We start from the raw sequence: 15054 nt of genomic DNA on the forward strand, positions 1-15054 counted from the left end.
ATATTTCAAAGTCAAACCAAATCATTAAACCAACACACATTAAAATGATGAAGTTAAAAAGAGCATCTCAGTGCAACTGAGTCTTGCAGAAGAAAGTGGTTCACCAATTAGTGAAAAACTGCATGAAAAATGTACACAGTAAAAAATCATGTTCCTCAATGTAAAATAGCAACCTGTGAATTTCTTGAGACGTCCCCATAACGCCAGGGACAAGGCCCAAAACCTATATTGACTGGCTGCGGTCTTCAGGCCCTGAAATATGTGGCACTGCATTAAAAACAAAAAGTTCTGTGGTGGAAATCATTGCATGGGCTCTTTACAAAGTTGAGCAGCTTAAATATTGTATTGAGCACAAATAGGAAATCATTTCACTTTCAAAACCACAGCAATTTTTCTTTTTGTTAAAAACAAGAGCCAATTAATTATTTGGTAAACCCCAGTCCCAACTATATTTAGAAAATGTTGGATCACTTGTAACAAATAAAGAGTTAAAAAATAAAATCCACCAAACCACAAAAGATGTTTCTCATTTTAAACAACTTCATATGTTGCTTTTGTCTCATGCAAAGATATAGTTTTATTTGCATTTTGCATAGTGTCCCAACTTTTCTGGAAAAAGGGTGTGTATTTTTTAATCTAATAATCATCTACATTTATTTAAGCATGGGTACATGTAAAAAGTAATATACACTAATATTAGTTCACTCAAATTCTATTATTTATTGTATGTCCAGCAAAATTCTCTCTGAAAGCTACCCGTCACCAGAAATCCAACGGTTGTTAGCACCCATAAGGAGACGTGTATTGCCTCTCTAAATCTGTTCCCAACTTAGTGACCTAAAATTGGGCCATTAACCAGTCGTCATAGTTCACAAAAAATGTATATTAACCCCGAGACATAGCCAAAGGCTTCGCCCAGCTGAACAAATGGGGTTTCATTTTGTTCTATGTTAATAAATAAAAAAAAAAAGGGGTTCCCCATGTTAATGTAGGTTTAAACCCAGGTCTCTGAGGAGGGAGACCAAGGCTTGTAGGGTGAGCAAACAAAGAACATTAGCCCAAACGTAGAACAAGACAGACCAAATGATTATGTCAAAATGAAACAGGAAATACAACTGACAAGAGAAAAACTGTGGTCTAATCAGGAGAGAATCCAAACTATACTCAATAACCTTTAGCATTTAACACTTTTTTGTTAGTTTGTTAAACAATACTTCCCACAGAGAAAATTTGCAAATTGAGAGAGAACAGACTCAAGAAGCATTAAAAAAAGAAAAAAAAAAAAAAAAAAAAAAAAAGATGCTAGAGAGACAGCTCTAGAACCTTTACCAAAATTACCAGCCAAGTCTTTTGCCAGAACTCTGAAATAAAAACAGAGCGCCTCAGCATTCGTGAGCAGCTCTTAAGTAGAGATATGAACAGGTGTTGATGATTGACCAAATTACTTGGGCGTAGACTTTTGCCTCCCTCAAGTGGCCAAAAAAAGACTAGCAGTCAGCCCAGCCCCTATCCTAACAAGAATTATAACTGTTTTTACATTTTTTTAATGCAAAACATTGGCCTGTGTTGTCAGGATCTGTAGGCCCTTGGTGGGGTCTACAGCTAGAAAAAGTCCTAAAAAGTCTCCTCTGGAAAAAGTCAGGCCTTGGGATAGTGTTCACCAGCAAGAATTTGGAGACTGGGCAGCCCACGTTACCCAGTCAGGTTCAACACAAGAGCCATCCTTTTTTACTCATTTGCTTATTTTCTTCTAAAAGTCTTTAACTTTCACCTAGAGACTTCATTCATTCATTGTTTGTAACCCTTATCCAGTTCAGGGTCCGGAGCCTACCCAGAATCACATCCTGGAGGGGGCGCCAGTCCTTCACAGGACAACACTCATTCACACCTACAGACACTTTTGAGTCTCCAATCCACCTACCAACCTGTGTTTTTGGAGTTTGGGAGGAAACTGGAGCACCCGGAGGAAACCCACACAGGGAGAACACACCGCACTCTACACAGACAATCACCCGGAGGAAACCCACAAAGGGAGAACACAGCACACTCCTCACAGACAGTCACCCGGAGGAAACCCACACAGGGAGAACACAGCACACTCCAAAATCAAAAAAGTTGATTTTGAATTTTTGTAAAGTGTAGATGTATTGAGTGTGTTACAGTCCGGAAGAATGGGGAAGGTAATGAACAGAGATTAGCTTCCTGACAGCCTGATGGATAAAGCTATTCAGAATTCTTGTGGAGCGGGTTCGGAGGCTTTTCCCTGAGGGCAGAAGAGTGAGTGTAAAGGGTGGGAACAGTCTTCAGCGATGCTGATGGCTCTACGGGTGAGGCGGGAGTAGTAGATATCTATAAGGGAGCGCTGAAGGGTTGCGTTGCAGAGTCCTATGGCAGGAGGCATTGCAGCCTCCGTTCCATGCAGTGATGCAGCTAGTGATGATGCTCTCAATGGTGCTCCTGTAGAATAAGTGCATGATAGTGGGTGGGACCCGTGCGTTCCTCAGTTTGCGGAGGAGGTAGAGGCAGGTTTGAGCTTTCTTGGCCTGCATAATGGTGTTGTTGAGCCAGCAGAGGTCTTCAGTGATGTACATCCCCAGGAATTTGGTGCTGCTCACCCTCTCCACTGCAGCACCATTGGTGATCGGGCGGGATGCTGTGAGCGACCTCTCCTGAAGTCGACCATGATCTCTTTGGTCTTCCCAACATTCGGGAGGAGATTATGGTCTTTGCTCCACTGGTCCAGTTGGCTCACTTCATTTCTGTAGTTGGCTTCATAGTTGTTAGTGATGAGGCCCACACCTGTCATATCATCCGCAAACTTGATGATGTGGTTGGTGCTGTAGCTACAGTCGTGGGTCAAGAGGGTGAAGAGCAGCGGGCTGAGCACACATCATGTGGGGCCCCTGTGCTCAGCATGATGGTCCTGGAGGTGTTGTTGCCAGACCGCACATAATGTGGCAGAAGTCCAGTACCCAGTTACAGAGTGAGGTGTTGAGTCCCAGATGTCTGAGTTTTTGTATCAGTGGATGGGGAGTAATTGTGTTGAATGCTGAGCGATAATCCAAGAACAGCATCCACACGTAGGCGTTCTTTGAGTCCAGGCTGGGTGAAGAGCAAGAGAGAGAGAATCCTCTGTGGATCTGTTTGATCTATAGGCAAACTGAAACGGGTCATGTGAGGGAGGATGAACTTGATGTGTGGTATAACCACTTCATAAAGCACTTCATGACAATAGAAGTCAGAGCGACGGGCCGATAGTCGTTATAGCTGCATGAGAGGGGCTTCTTTGGCACAGGTATGATGCTTGTGATTTTGAGACACTGCAGGAACAACAGCTTGGTTCAAGGAGATATTGAAGATGTCAGTGAGGATGTCCTCACAGGTAATAAATGCCGAAATGAAAAAAGGAGCACAATGGGTTGTTCATAAAATATAACACCGGCATCAGTGTTTCTTTTACTCATTTTATTTAAAAATAAATACTACATGATCTACCACCAAAGAACACAAATATATAATTTTATAAACACAAAATGTCTCCCCACTACTTCCCTTTACAATATTTCAGGGAAAGACACACTCTAATGTGAAATAAGACAAACTCAGCCGCGCTCCTCTCTCTGTGAGATTTAATACTGTGTAAATGTTGCAGAGTTCAGAGGCATCCTGCTGAGCTTTTGAACTAACCAAGCCCGAGCCGAGGCTCTGGTCAACACTCAAGGTGTCGCACAAAACACAGCCCCCCAGAAACACACACAGAGAGTGTTCCTGTCTTGTTCCCTACTATTCAGTCATGGTTCTCTGGGAAATACGGCTGAACTAACAGTTCCTATTCGCGCATGCGCCTTTCAACATTAATAAGTCAGTGAGTAAGCGAAACAGCCCCTTCTAGGCCGGTCCTGTAGACAGGTCCAACAATAAAAATAAATAAATAAATAAATAAATAAATAATGGAAAACTGCCAGCAAGATGTCCCCTCGACCAGGAATGAGTCATAGTTGGTCAGGAACTGCTTTGCTGACTATGAATTAAATATAGATCCTACCTGTGTGGGTACAGAATGATGGGTGTCAAGCAGGAATGAGTTCTATTGTCTTTCACTATGGCTTTAATTCTGTATGTTTAAGCAGCCAATCCACCTACCTGTGTTTGTTTTGGACTGTGGGAGAAAACTGTGACACCTGGAGGAAACCCACACAGATACACCACACCCCTTACTATTTTGGAGATAGTTTTAAAGCATCAAATATATAAAAATACATAGAATAGAATGAGCATTGAAGATTAAAATGTGCTTTCCAGCGCCTGCCCATGATTCAGAATTTTCATAGAATGGTTAAATTAAATTACCAATACAACAACAAGTGTGTTTATTTTTGGAAAACAAAGTAAAATTGGTTTTAACATTTGTTTACCAATAAAATGAACCTGTAATTATTTTCACACCCCGATGCTGGTCATGAGCACAGCACGTTCTTTCAATATGATGTTTGATATTTTCATGATAATTTCTTTAGAACGTGCAAATTCCAAGGAAATCTCTTCATCTTTCAGAAAAATAGCTATCATTTCTGAATGATCAGGTGCCAGAGCTTGTCCTTCTGCATTCTTCAGAGGATATAGAGAGATAATAACATCTAAATACGCATGAACAGTCTAATACAGTGCTGTGAAAAATTAGTTGGCCTTTATATATTTTCTTTATTCTTTTAATTTCTTTCTTGTTTGTTTGTTTTTGTCAGAATATCAAACAAATTTGAATATCACACAAATAACCTGAGTAAATACAAAAAGCAGTTTTTAAATGATGATTTCAGTTTAGGGAAATAAGCTATCCCAAACAACCTGGCCCTATGTGAAAAAATAAGTTCCTTTTGTGCTACGCTTGTCGTGAAAAACTGCCATCAACCGTTTGCAATAACCAGCAATGAGTCTTTCACATCTCAGGGGAGGCCCACTCTTCTTTGCAGAGTTGTCTTAATTCAGCCACATTGTAGGGTTTTTGAGCATGAACAGCTTGTGTAAAGTCATGCCACAGCATCTCAATCGGATTTAAGTGCAGACTTTGATTAGGCCATTGTTATACCATTTGTAAGCCATTCTGACTGTCATTATAAAGATCTTTTTTCTGAAATGGTGTGTTAGAGTTACGCCAGATGGAACAAGACGCACACTTTCCAAAAAGTTGCATGTCTGTTTCGTCAGTCCACAGAATATTTGCCCAAAAGTCTTGAGGATCATCAAGATGCTTTTTGGCAAATATGAGACGGGCTGTTGCATTCTTTTTGGACAGCAGTTGTTTTCACCCTGGAACTCTCTCATATACCATTTTTCCCCAGTTCCTTTCTTATTGTTGAATCTTGAACACCGACCTTAACTAAGGCAAGTGAGGCCTGCAGTGCTTTAGATGTTCTGGGTTTTTTGTGACCTCCTGGATGAGTTGTTGATGCACCCTTGGTGTAATTTTGGTCGACTGGCCGCTCCTGGGAAGGTTCACCACTGTTCCATGTTTTCTCCATTTGTGGATAATAGCTCTCACTGTGGTTCGCTGGAGTCCCAAAGACACATAAATGGCTTTGTAACATTTTCCAGACTGATAGATGTCAATGAATTTATTTCTCATCTGTTCTTAAATTAGCTTTGTGATACTTTACCCTACTTCCTGTTGTCAGACAAGTATATTTAAGTGATTTCTAGATTCTACAAATCTGGCATGAAGGTTGCAGCATTTAACGTAAATCATTCTCTAGGTTAAATAATTGATCTTCGCTTGTTGAGGCCTTAAATTCATTCATTCATTTTTTGTAACCTTTCAACCTGCTGTGATTTGCATTGTCTGCAGCATGCCCAGGATCATTGGGCACAAGTCAGACCTAGATCTATGAGTCAGTGACACCAACTGCTGAGCCACTGTGCCGCTCTGTGATCACATTCATGCATTGCTTAGTATTCACTAAGCAATAAGTATGCACTGTGGAATGTGAAATGTACCTAACACTGACATGTTGAACTTTAGCTATAGAATATACAACATACTCTATGTTGTCAAACTAGTTGCCTATTGTCTGAAATGCACAGTTTGGACACACCTTGAGAATTTCCTTCAGGGTGAAACATTTCTCAGCCACATGGGGAGAGTTACTGTGGGGTGTCAAGAACTTTTCTATGTCTAAAAATAAAGACTGCTTTCCTAGAGCTAAATGTTATGCTTTTCTAAAATATTTGTTCTTGTCTCCTAGCTCTGCTCTCCTGTCAGTTCTACTAGATTTTTGTCTTTATATCTAAACTGAACTGTTCCAACAATATATTGAGTGACCAATAATGTGAATCTACCATAGCGAGAGGACTGAGGAAAAGAAGGAAGGAGAAGAAGCCACTGACATGTTACTCACCACAGTTTTGTGGATATCAACACCTCTGTTGCTACTGAGGAGAACACCAGGACAAAAGTACAGGAGGGTGAATCTGATGTTAACCAGAGGAATGGTGGAAAGGAGAGGGTGAAACCAGAGGCAAAAGAGAAATTAATCAATAGTTTAGGTAGAATTATTCATGAATATGGAATGGCAAGGTTTGGTAGGTTGCAGAAAATGGAAAGGGGATTAGACATATGCCCCTTTCACACATGAACTCTGGAGAATGTCCTAGTGATGAACTAGTGATGTGTCGGTCGCGAACGAACCAGTTCAAAGACCCGGCTCTTGTAAGTGAACGATGAGAGCCGGTTCCCATCTAAGACCGAGCCATTTTTTTCTAATGTTTGTCATTCAACCAATCAGAGAACAACAAGAAAAGGTACCAATCAGTGAAGGGTTCTACCACCAAGCAGGGAGGGGAGGTGTGGGTGGCATGACAGAGAGAAGAAACCGGATCAACCCCTCCAAGCTGAGACACTTGGTTATCCTGAATGCCAATCTGCCTTCCAAAAAATAGTAAAAAAGAAAATGTTAAATCAGTTAAATGTTTGTTGACAGTTGTGGTTGTTTTAATCACTACCGTTGAATGCTGCTGTTTTGCACTTTGCAGAGTATGTGTTTATTTTATTATCCAGAAATGGATGATTATTTAATTTAATAAGCTATTTCGTAATACCTACCTTTTGGGTTCCATTGGCTGTATTTCAGAGTTTACAAGTGATTTTTTATTAAGGTGTTTAAATAAAAATCCAGTTATTTATACAATTAAATGTGTGAGTGAAATCAGTGAGTTATTACAAGACATAAAAACAATTGGCCATTGCAACACTATTTATTATTTTTAATATTGAACAATAATATTTTGTCCATATAGTCATGTAAAATGTAGGTAATATTGTTCTGTACCAGTGGAAATAAGTGGTAAAACAAAGAGCCATTTAGGAGCTGAAAGAGCCGGCTCTTTATGAAGAGCCGAGCCAAAAGAGCCGGCTCCCCAAAAAGAGCCGAAATTCCCATCACTACCCGGAACGGTCGTTTACACATCCAGCTCTCAGAGGAAGATTTTCTGCCTCCGGTGTGTTCTCACAGTGGGAGATGAAACATGTGCTTTAGAAGAAACTCTGAAATATTTCCTATGCTCTCACACATATTTCTTTACTTTTAACCTCCAAATGAGCACTAAAGGTGTTGAAATAAACAAATCAATGTAAACATCACAGTTTCTATTTGTGTTGTATTTTCATGAATAATGAATAACAGGCATATGTTTTACATCCTAAATAATGAACATGTCCGGGAAAAAGAGGACATGCATCACTCTAATTTATTCTCAGCACACAACTGAGTGCAAACAAAAACAAATAACACACATACACACACACACACACACACACACATAACACACATACATATGCAATCCCAGAGCAACAGGCAGCCATCCCCAGTGACCAGGCAACAGTTGGAAGTTAGGTGCCTTTATTAACCATAACTTTCTGCTGGTCCAACATCTGTTTTGTCCCCAACCTACTTCTCTAACCTTAAGCCCACAGCTGCCTTTACATTTATTTGAAGAAATACAGTAAATTCACTCCATATATCATCTTTAAATTAACAGAACATATATTTAAATGAATGTATAAACAGATTATGTGTCCAGCCTCCTTTAATCATGACCTCATCAATATTTAATAAAAGATCCTCCAATGGAGAAGAGAGGATGTGATTCCCAGCTCCTGTGGGGGGTCACCAAGGAGCAGTCAGGCATTTTTCCACTGATTCTTTTTCACGTTATGAAAAAGCTAGCGGCCTGAATGTATCAGCGATTCTGCTCTAAACCCAATGTCTAGACTTGTTACTTCAAAGACTAAATCTCAAGTGATTTGCACTGTGTAGAATTGTTTAAAGGTTAATGTTAACATGGCTGACTGCTTTATTAAAGAGTCACATTTTTAAGCCTCTGTGGTAGCAGTTGGCCAACCCTCAGCACTCAGTGTCACTGATATGTGAAACACAGGGCTGTGACAGAGGCAGGGCTTTGATGTCACCTCTCCAAAAACCTGTCTGTTCATGAGAAATATGTACAAAAAGCTTTCAGCCACCTTTTAAAAACAAAGTGGGATGGATAAGATGTGCTGAGGGGACTTTTTTTTCAAGAGATCACATTCCACAGAGCTCTAGGAGAACGACGCAGGTAAGAATCTTTGCTCGTGCTGAAATAAATTAATTGCAAATTAAGCAAATAAAAGGTTTGGGCTGATTTCTTTCTTAAATTAATAAAGTAAACCTGTACAATGCTGCAGTGTAACTGTGTGGGGAGAGACCAAATGGCAAAATAAGGTCAGTGTAAAGCTTTCTTTTTTTACCTCGCGTTTGTGTGCACTCACATGTGGAAAAGGCAGCGCAAATTTTTGAACACTGTTGAAAATGAGATTTCTGCAACCAGAAAAAAATATAAACAATTATAAAATTCAGCAATGTTTCCAAAAGTATTTGGACAATAATTATTTGTGATTATTGAACCTTTATTAAGTTCTAAATGTTTCTTAATTTTTTTCTCTGAACTCATTGAGCCCTGAGTAGAATTCCAACTTGATGGGGGTTTGAGACGACACCTGATACATTATAGATTTTGGACTATGAATGGATTAATGTATTCATTTATAATGAAACATACACATGTAAATGTGTAAGGGGCAGCAGGAGTTTAATGAATGAAATAAATAATGTTTTACTCCAACAGCAATAATCCAAAATATTACGATGATGAAAATGAGTTTTCTGGATGAACACAGGTGACAGTGAAATAAATGAGAACAAAATCAAAACGTAGCAGTGCTGCCTTGCCAAAGTATTTTGACAATAATTATTTGTGATGATTGAAACTTTATTAAGTTATAAGTGTTTCTTAATTTTTTGTTCTCTATAGTCATTGAGCCCAGAGTAGAATTCCAACCTGACGGCACTAACCCAACTATAAATTGCAGAGGAGAATGCTTCCATTTCTCTCACTGTGCTGCAGTTTTCTAAATAGATAGGAACGAGGGCTCACTGTCCACAGACATTTTGAAAAGTTATCCTCTATATTTCCACAAAGAAACAAAGACTTTTTGAAAGAAATGCATTGCAAAGATGGACAGGAGTGTTGTCACTAACCAGCTGTCTGTAAAATAATTGCAGTCATTCTAATACTGACAATGGAAGAAAAAGAAGTGATATTTTATTACTGAACCCTTGGGGAAAATTCAGACTCAGTGTGTAACCCATGCTCAGAAATCATGGCTCGCAACACACACACACACACACACACACACATGAGGAGAGGCAGCCAGCCAGCCACAGTGAAATGGAGGGCAGGTGAGTTGTCTTGAGGAAAGAGAAACACCGTTCCATCGCTCTTTCCACCCCAATTTTTTCCTTCCTGCAAACTCAATTATAGTCGGCTCAGCCAAAACACATTCACTTCATAAGTGCATTCAGTCTACCTCAGACATTTTTGAGAAGATAAGATTTAAGACATAAATTTTGCATAAAGGAGGACGTCTAAGAACAATACATTTTTAAAAATGTAAAATATAATGACAGGAGACAAAGATTTAGTGAATGATATTTAATATCTGAGACGATAATGATCTGAAACACACAATGTATCTGTTCAAAACGCTACTTACTTTGAAGGACAAACACAGTAAGAACACCTGACTGCTCTTTAATTATTGAAGAGTTCAAAGAGAGTGTGTATTCAGTCCTCTGATGTCCTTATCTAAAGTGTTACAGTATTCTGCATGACTTTTAGGCATGTAAGAATATTAATGCTGCACTATTTAAACCCGTGGATATGTGGCTGGTTCAATCCTCTGAACCAGCAGGAAAAATGGGGGCAGGGGGTGTAAAGTCACAGCGCTTTCTCTTCCCTCAGTGTTCACGGTTGAAATGTCCTTGATCAGCCCTGCTGTGTCTGATCCACTCGTAGCAGCAAAACACACACTAACACAGCCCCACCACCACATCAGTGTCAACAGATGCACCACAGTCTGTAACTATAGGGTACACTTTTATGGTCACATTACGGTCATTGTCTGAATAGACAACATATTGAATGTAGAATTGGTATGTGTTGTGTGTGTGTGTGTGTGTGTGTGTGATCTGTGAAGCCTATATGTTAGTAGATCCAATGATCCAATCAGCTTCCAGGCTGGAGACATAACGGGAATGTAGTGAAGAATGAGGACTAAAACCATCATCTGCTTTGTGTTCCTCTTGTCTGTGTTCATCATTGTGAAGGAAAACAAACTCATCTCCAAGTAAGTTCAAGTCCATTGAAGTATTTATGCTCAGGCTGTCTACCAGTGAACACATGAAGCCAATAAGAGGATGCACACTGTTGTGGATAACACCGCTGCTCCAGAATTGAGGAGCATCATGCCATACCCATGAAAATTCAGAGTCAACAAGTCTTCAGCACCACGGCTGTTCATATCCACTTTAAAACAGCACAGTTTCAAAAACAGCCAAGGTTTCATAACTCACACAACCTTAAGCCAGGGTTACACTACACTAACTTTTAGACTAATTTTAACTCTGATTTCCAGTTGGGCTGAGTCTGTTGGAGTTGGCTCTAGTCTCCAGATTTTGGTGCTGTCAGAGTTGATAGTCGGAGGGAAAGTTTGGTCATTTGCAAGCATGTCACATCTTAGATTTTTCTGATCCCTTTGGTCACCTACTCAAGTCTGTATGGGTCCTAAATCAACTGCCAATGAAAACAATGCAAAAAGTAAACAGACGTTGTAAATACAGAAAAAACTATAAAAGATATATATATATATATATATATATATATATATATAGAGAGAGAGAGAGAGAGAGGCTGAACAAGAGTTAAAATTGGACTGACTTTGCTAAGTGCAGTGAGCTGAAAGAGACACAAGAAGCATGCCTTCTTATTCTCACTTCATGTGTTGCTGGGTTAGTTATATGTTTTGTTGACAAAAGTGTTATAATCAGTCACAGAGCAGTGAGCCACGGTAACACTAGCACTGAGCTGCTAACGTTTACCTGATTCGTTCACTGCTTAGTGTTACACATCAATTCTGGGTTAATATTTCAGCATATGTACATCTTGTCATTACGTTACATTCATTCATTTCATTAGGTTACTCTGTGTTTGTTTGTGTGTGTGTGTGAAATAGATACACAGATAGATAGAGAGAGAGATAGAGAGGGAGAGGGAGAGAGAGAAAGAGAGAAAGATGGGTGTGTGTAACTTGATTTCACAACACTACTGTAAAATTCACGTACCCCCATCAACAGGAAGAAGGAGCCCAGAAAACAAAAAGCCAATTCTGACATAGTATTTCTTTAAGAACCATTCCTATGTGTGCTATTCTATGCACCTGTGACATGGTGTTAATGTCTTTCCATCCATGACATAGAAAGTGGATTTTAAACAAAGAAAACCTGTTTATAATCTGCCCCAGATTTAACAGCTGTGTATTGTACCTAATGTTTAAGTGTGGGACTTTAGAAAAAGGTGTTTAAGAATGATTTCAGGCCAGTTTTTAATCTAGTTTCACACCTCTCTTTGTTTTAAGGGTCTCTGATAAGCTCTCTCCGAACCCTCAGCCTCCCCCTGAGGCAGATGGACACTGGATACGTTTCAGACAAAATGGCTTCAACATGACACTCTCAAACCCCGCTGAACCTTTATATGAATACTCCAGTCAAAGGCTGGTAAACACCACCAAATCAGACAAAGAATACCTGCCTCCTCCTTCCAAAGCCAATGGGAGAAAACACGTTCTTCTCTTGGCCACCACTCGCACAGGCTCATCTTTTGTGGGTGAGATTTTTAACCAGCATGGGGCAAATATGTTTTACCTGTTTGAGCCCCTGTGGCACGTTGAACATGGACTATTCAAGGAAGATGGCAGGACAAACATGACACTTTTAGCTTCATCCTATCTGGAAGTCCTCAGGCAACTCTTCTTGTGTGATTTTTCTCTTTTGGAAAGCTTCATCAAGCCCCCACCTCAGGACCATGTCACAACATCCCTTTTTCGTCGGGGATCCAGTCAACCCCTTTGTGAAGATCCCGTCTGCACACCATATGACAAGAAGGTATTTGAGCGCTTCCAATGTCGTAACCGCCGCTGTGGTCCACTAAACTTCACCCTGGCCTCACAATCCTGCCTTCAGAGGCAGCACCGGGCCATCAAATCTGTCCGTGTTCGGCAATTAGAGACGCTGCGCCCCCTAGTGGAAGATCCTCGCCTGGACATAAAGTTCATCCAGCTAGTCCGGGACCCACGGGCTGTGCTAGCTTCTAGATTGGTGGCTTTTCCATTCAAATACAAGAACTGGAAGGATGGGGCAACAGACAGCGAAATTCCTGATGATCAGGAGGAAGAGAAAAAGCTCATTGTAAACTGTGACAACATCCGTATGTCTGCAGAAACAGGCTTGAAACGTCCCGCCTGGCTTCACGGACGCTACATGCTAGTGCGCTACGAAGACTTTGCTCTGTTTCCCATGCAGAAAGCTGCAGAGATGTATCAGTTCACTGGGATCCCCTTCACTTCTGAGGTAAAGAACTGGATCCTAAAGAACACTCATGCCTCCAGTAAGGTTAACGTAATCTACTCCACCAAGAAGAACTCCTCCCAGCAAATGGACATGTGGAGGGTTACTTTTCCCTTCAAATTAGCCCAGGTGGTGCAGAAGGTGTGCGGCTCTGCCATGACTATGTTCGGCTACAAATTTGTAGAAAGTGAAGAGATGCTAAGGAACCTGTCCATCAGTTTGATTGAAGAAAGGACTTTTCTATAAGCAGTTAAATCTTGTATGTTTTATTCCAAACTGGAGGATAAGTATGGTATGTCAAATTCAGAGTAACAAAAGGTATTTTAAAAATGTTTTCAAATTGGATTTATTGTCTAATATAAAGTACCATACAACTGCATTTTTCACTACTTTTGTATTACTTCTCATTTATCATTTAAATTAATAAATACAAAGTTTTAAACAAGGCAGACAAGTCTTGTATCCTAAGCCTCATGTCAACACAGGCAGGTCTCAAGCTGAGTCCTGGGTCAGTAATTGAAGATTCAAAGTAAAAGCCTTGAGATGACTTGAGACTGACAGGTCATGCACGAAGAGAGTTCTTTAGTCTATTCCAGATTGAATATATGCACTCTCAATATGTTTCTCAAGTCAGTACATGAGCCTTCAGTACATACAAGATTTTAACTTATTCCCACATCAAGACAAAGCTCTCAAGTCAAGACACGAATGGTTAAAGTGTGGTTTAGGGTCAACACAGACTGGTGCTATGTTCAGAGTCAATACAGACACAGTGTCTTAGGTTTTGACTCAAGACAGTTGAGTTTCAAGTCTAGAGTCTAGTTAGTTTAAATGTATGTATCAAGTGAAGAATCAATACATGAACATTCATTCATTTTCTTTAACAGCTTTGTCCTTTTGAGTGTTGCGATGGGTCCAGAGCCTGCCCACAATCACTTGGTGCTAACACAGGAACACATCCTGGACAGAGCAGCAGTCCATCACAGGGCATTGAACACTCATACAGTCACTCACTCATTCATTCACACTGTCACTACTATGGACACCTCTGAAAAGCCAATTTGGCTACTATTGTAATTTTTACAATAGTTTTTTTTTTTCCACTTTATTTACATTGTTTCAAATTATCACAATAAATACACTGGTAGAAAACATTATAATTTAATATAAATTATAAAATATATACAGATTTTCAAAATGTGTTATTATTAGTAGTATTAGTATTAATCAATAATGGAATCACTGTTTTTACATTACTTTCTTTATAAATTGGAAATATTTTTCCTTCTAAAAAGTTACTATTATATTATTATTCTATAAAGCTACTATAATTTCTTTTGTGTTTTGCTCTCTGAAGGAATGAAGAATCTAAACCTGTTGCTGTGCAGTGTATTTTGAATCTTTGATTTCAAACATGGAATTTGATTTTAATGTTTGTTCACCCCTGAAATTAGCCGGTTTTGACATCAAGTCAAGCAAAGAAGCTGCACGTGCCCTAAATTCAGGGTGTGACCTTCAGGGATGTGGAGATTATATTTAATGCAGTAGGACTGAAAGATATATTATCAAGTTACTGAGGTTTCTGTGTCATTTCCTTCAAATTTAATTGTTGTTTTTTTTAGCTGTTACTGTTGTTGTTGTTGTTGTTGTTGTTGTTTTTATGCATTTGATGTATATTTGGATTGAAAATTAGATAAATGAAAGCTGGTATTTGGCTTGTCCACAGTGTGGAATTTTATCATAGCACTGTATGTCATCAATTCATTAGTAAACTATGCTGGTTTAGGTCTATTCAGTGTTTCAGTGTCATTGTGACTTCAGATTATTTCAGGTATGTGAAGCATATGAATAGCAATGAATAAAATGTGATTACAGCAGAGATGATAGCTTTCCTACATCTTCGGAACCTCGCTAAGTTAAGAAATTCCTTATCCCTCCCAGATGCGGAAAAATTAGTTCACGCTTTTATTTCATCAAGATTAGATTATTGCAATGCACTTTTATCAGGATGCTCCAGCAGAAACTTGAGTAAACTCCAGTTAATTCAAAATGCTGCAGCCAG

At 39.5% G+C, this 15054-nt stretch overlaps 1 protein-coding gene across 1 annotated transcript; it reads left to right on the forward strand.

Moving 5' to 3' along the window:
* Positions 1 to 8492: 8492 nt before the first annotated feature.
* LOC136692612 (carbohydrate sulfotransferase 3-like) lies at positions 8493 to 14252 on the forward strand. The gene is made up of 3 exons (XM_066666164.1): positions 8493 to 8607; positions 10568 to 10717; positions 12005 to 14252. The coding sequence occupies exons 2-3, from the start codon at positions 10638 to 10640 to the stop codon at positions 13236 to 13238; spliced, it is 1314 nt and encodes a 437-aa protein (XP_066522261.1). The 5' UTR covers positions 8493 to 8607; positions 10568 to 10637; the 3' UTR covers positions 13239 to 14252.
* Positions 14253 to 15054: the final 802 nt, after the last annotated feature.

The sequence above is a fragment of the Hoplias malabaricus genome, chromosome 3, assembly GCF_029633855.1.
Source record: "Hoplias malabaricus isolate fHopMal1 chromosome 3, fHopMal1.hap1, whole genome shotgun sequence".
Taxonomy (NCBI): Eukaryota; Metazoa; Chordata; class Actinopteri; order Characiformes; family Erythrinidae; genus Hoplias; species Hoplias malabaricus.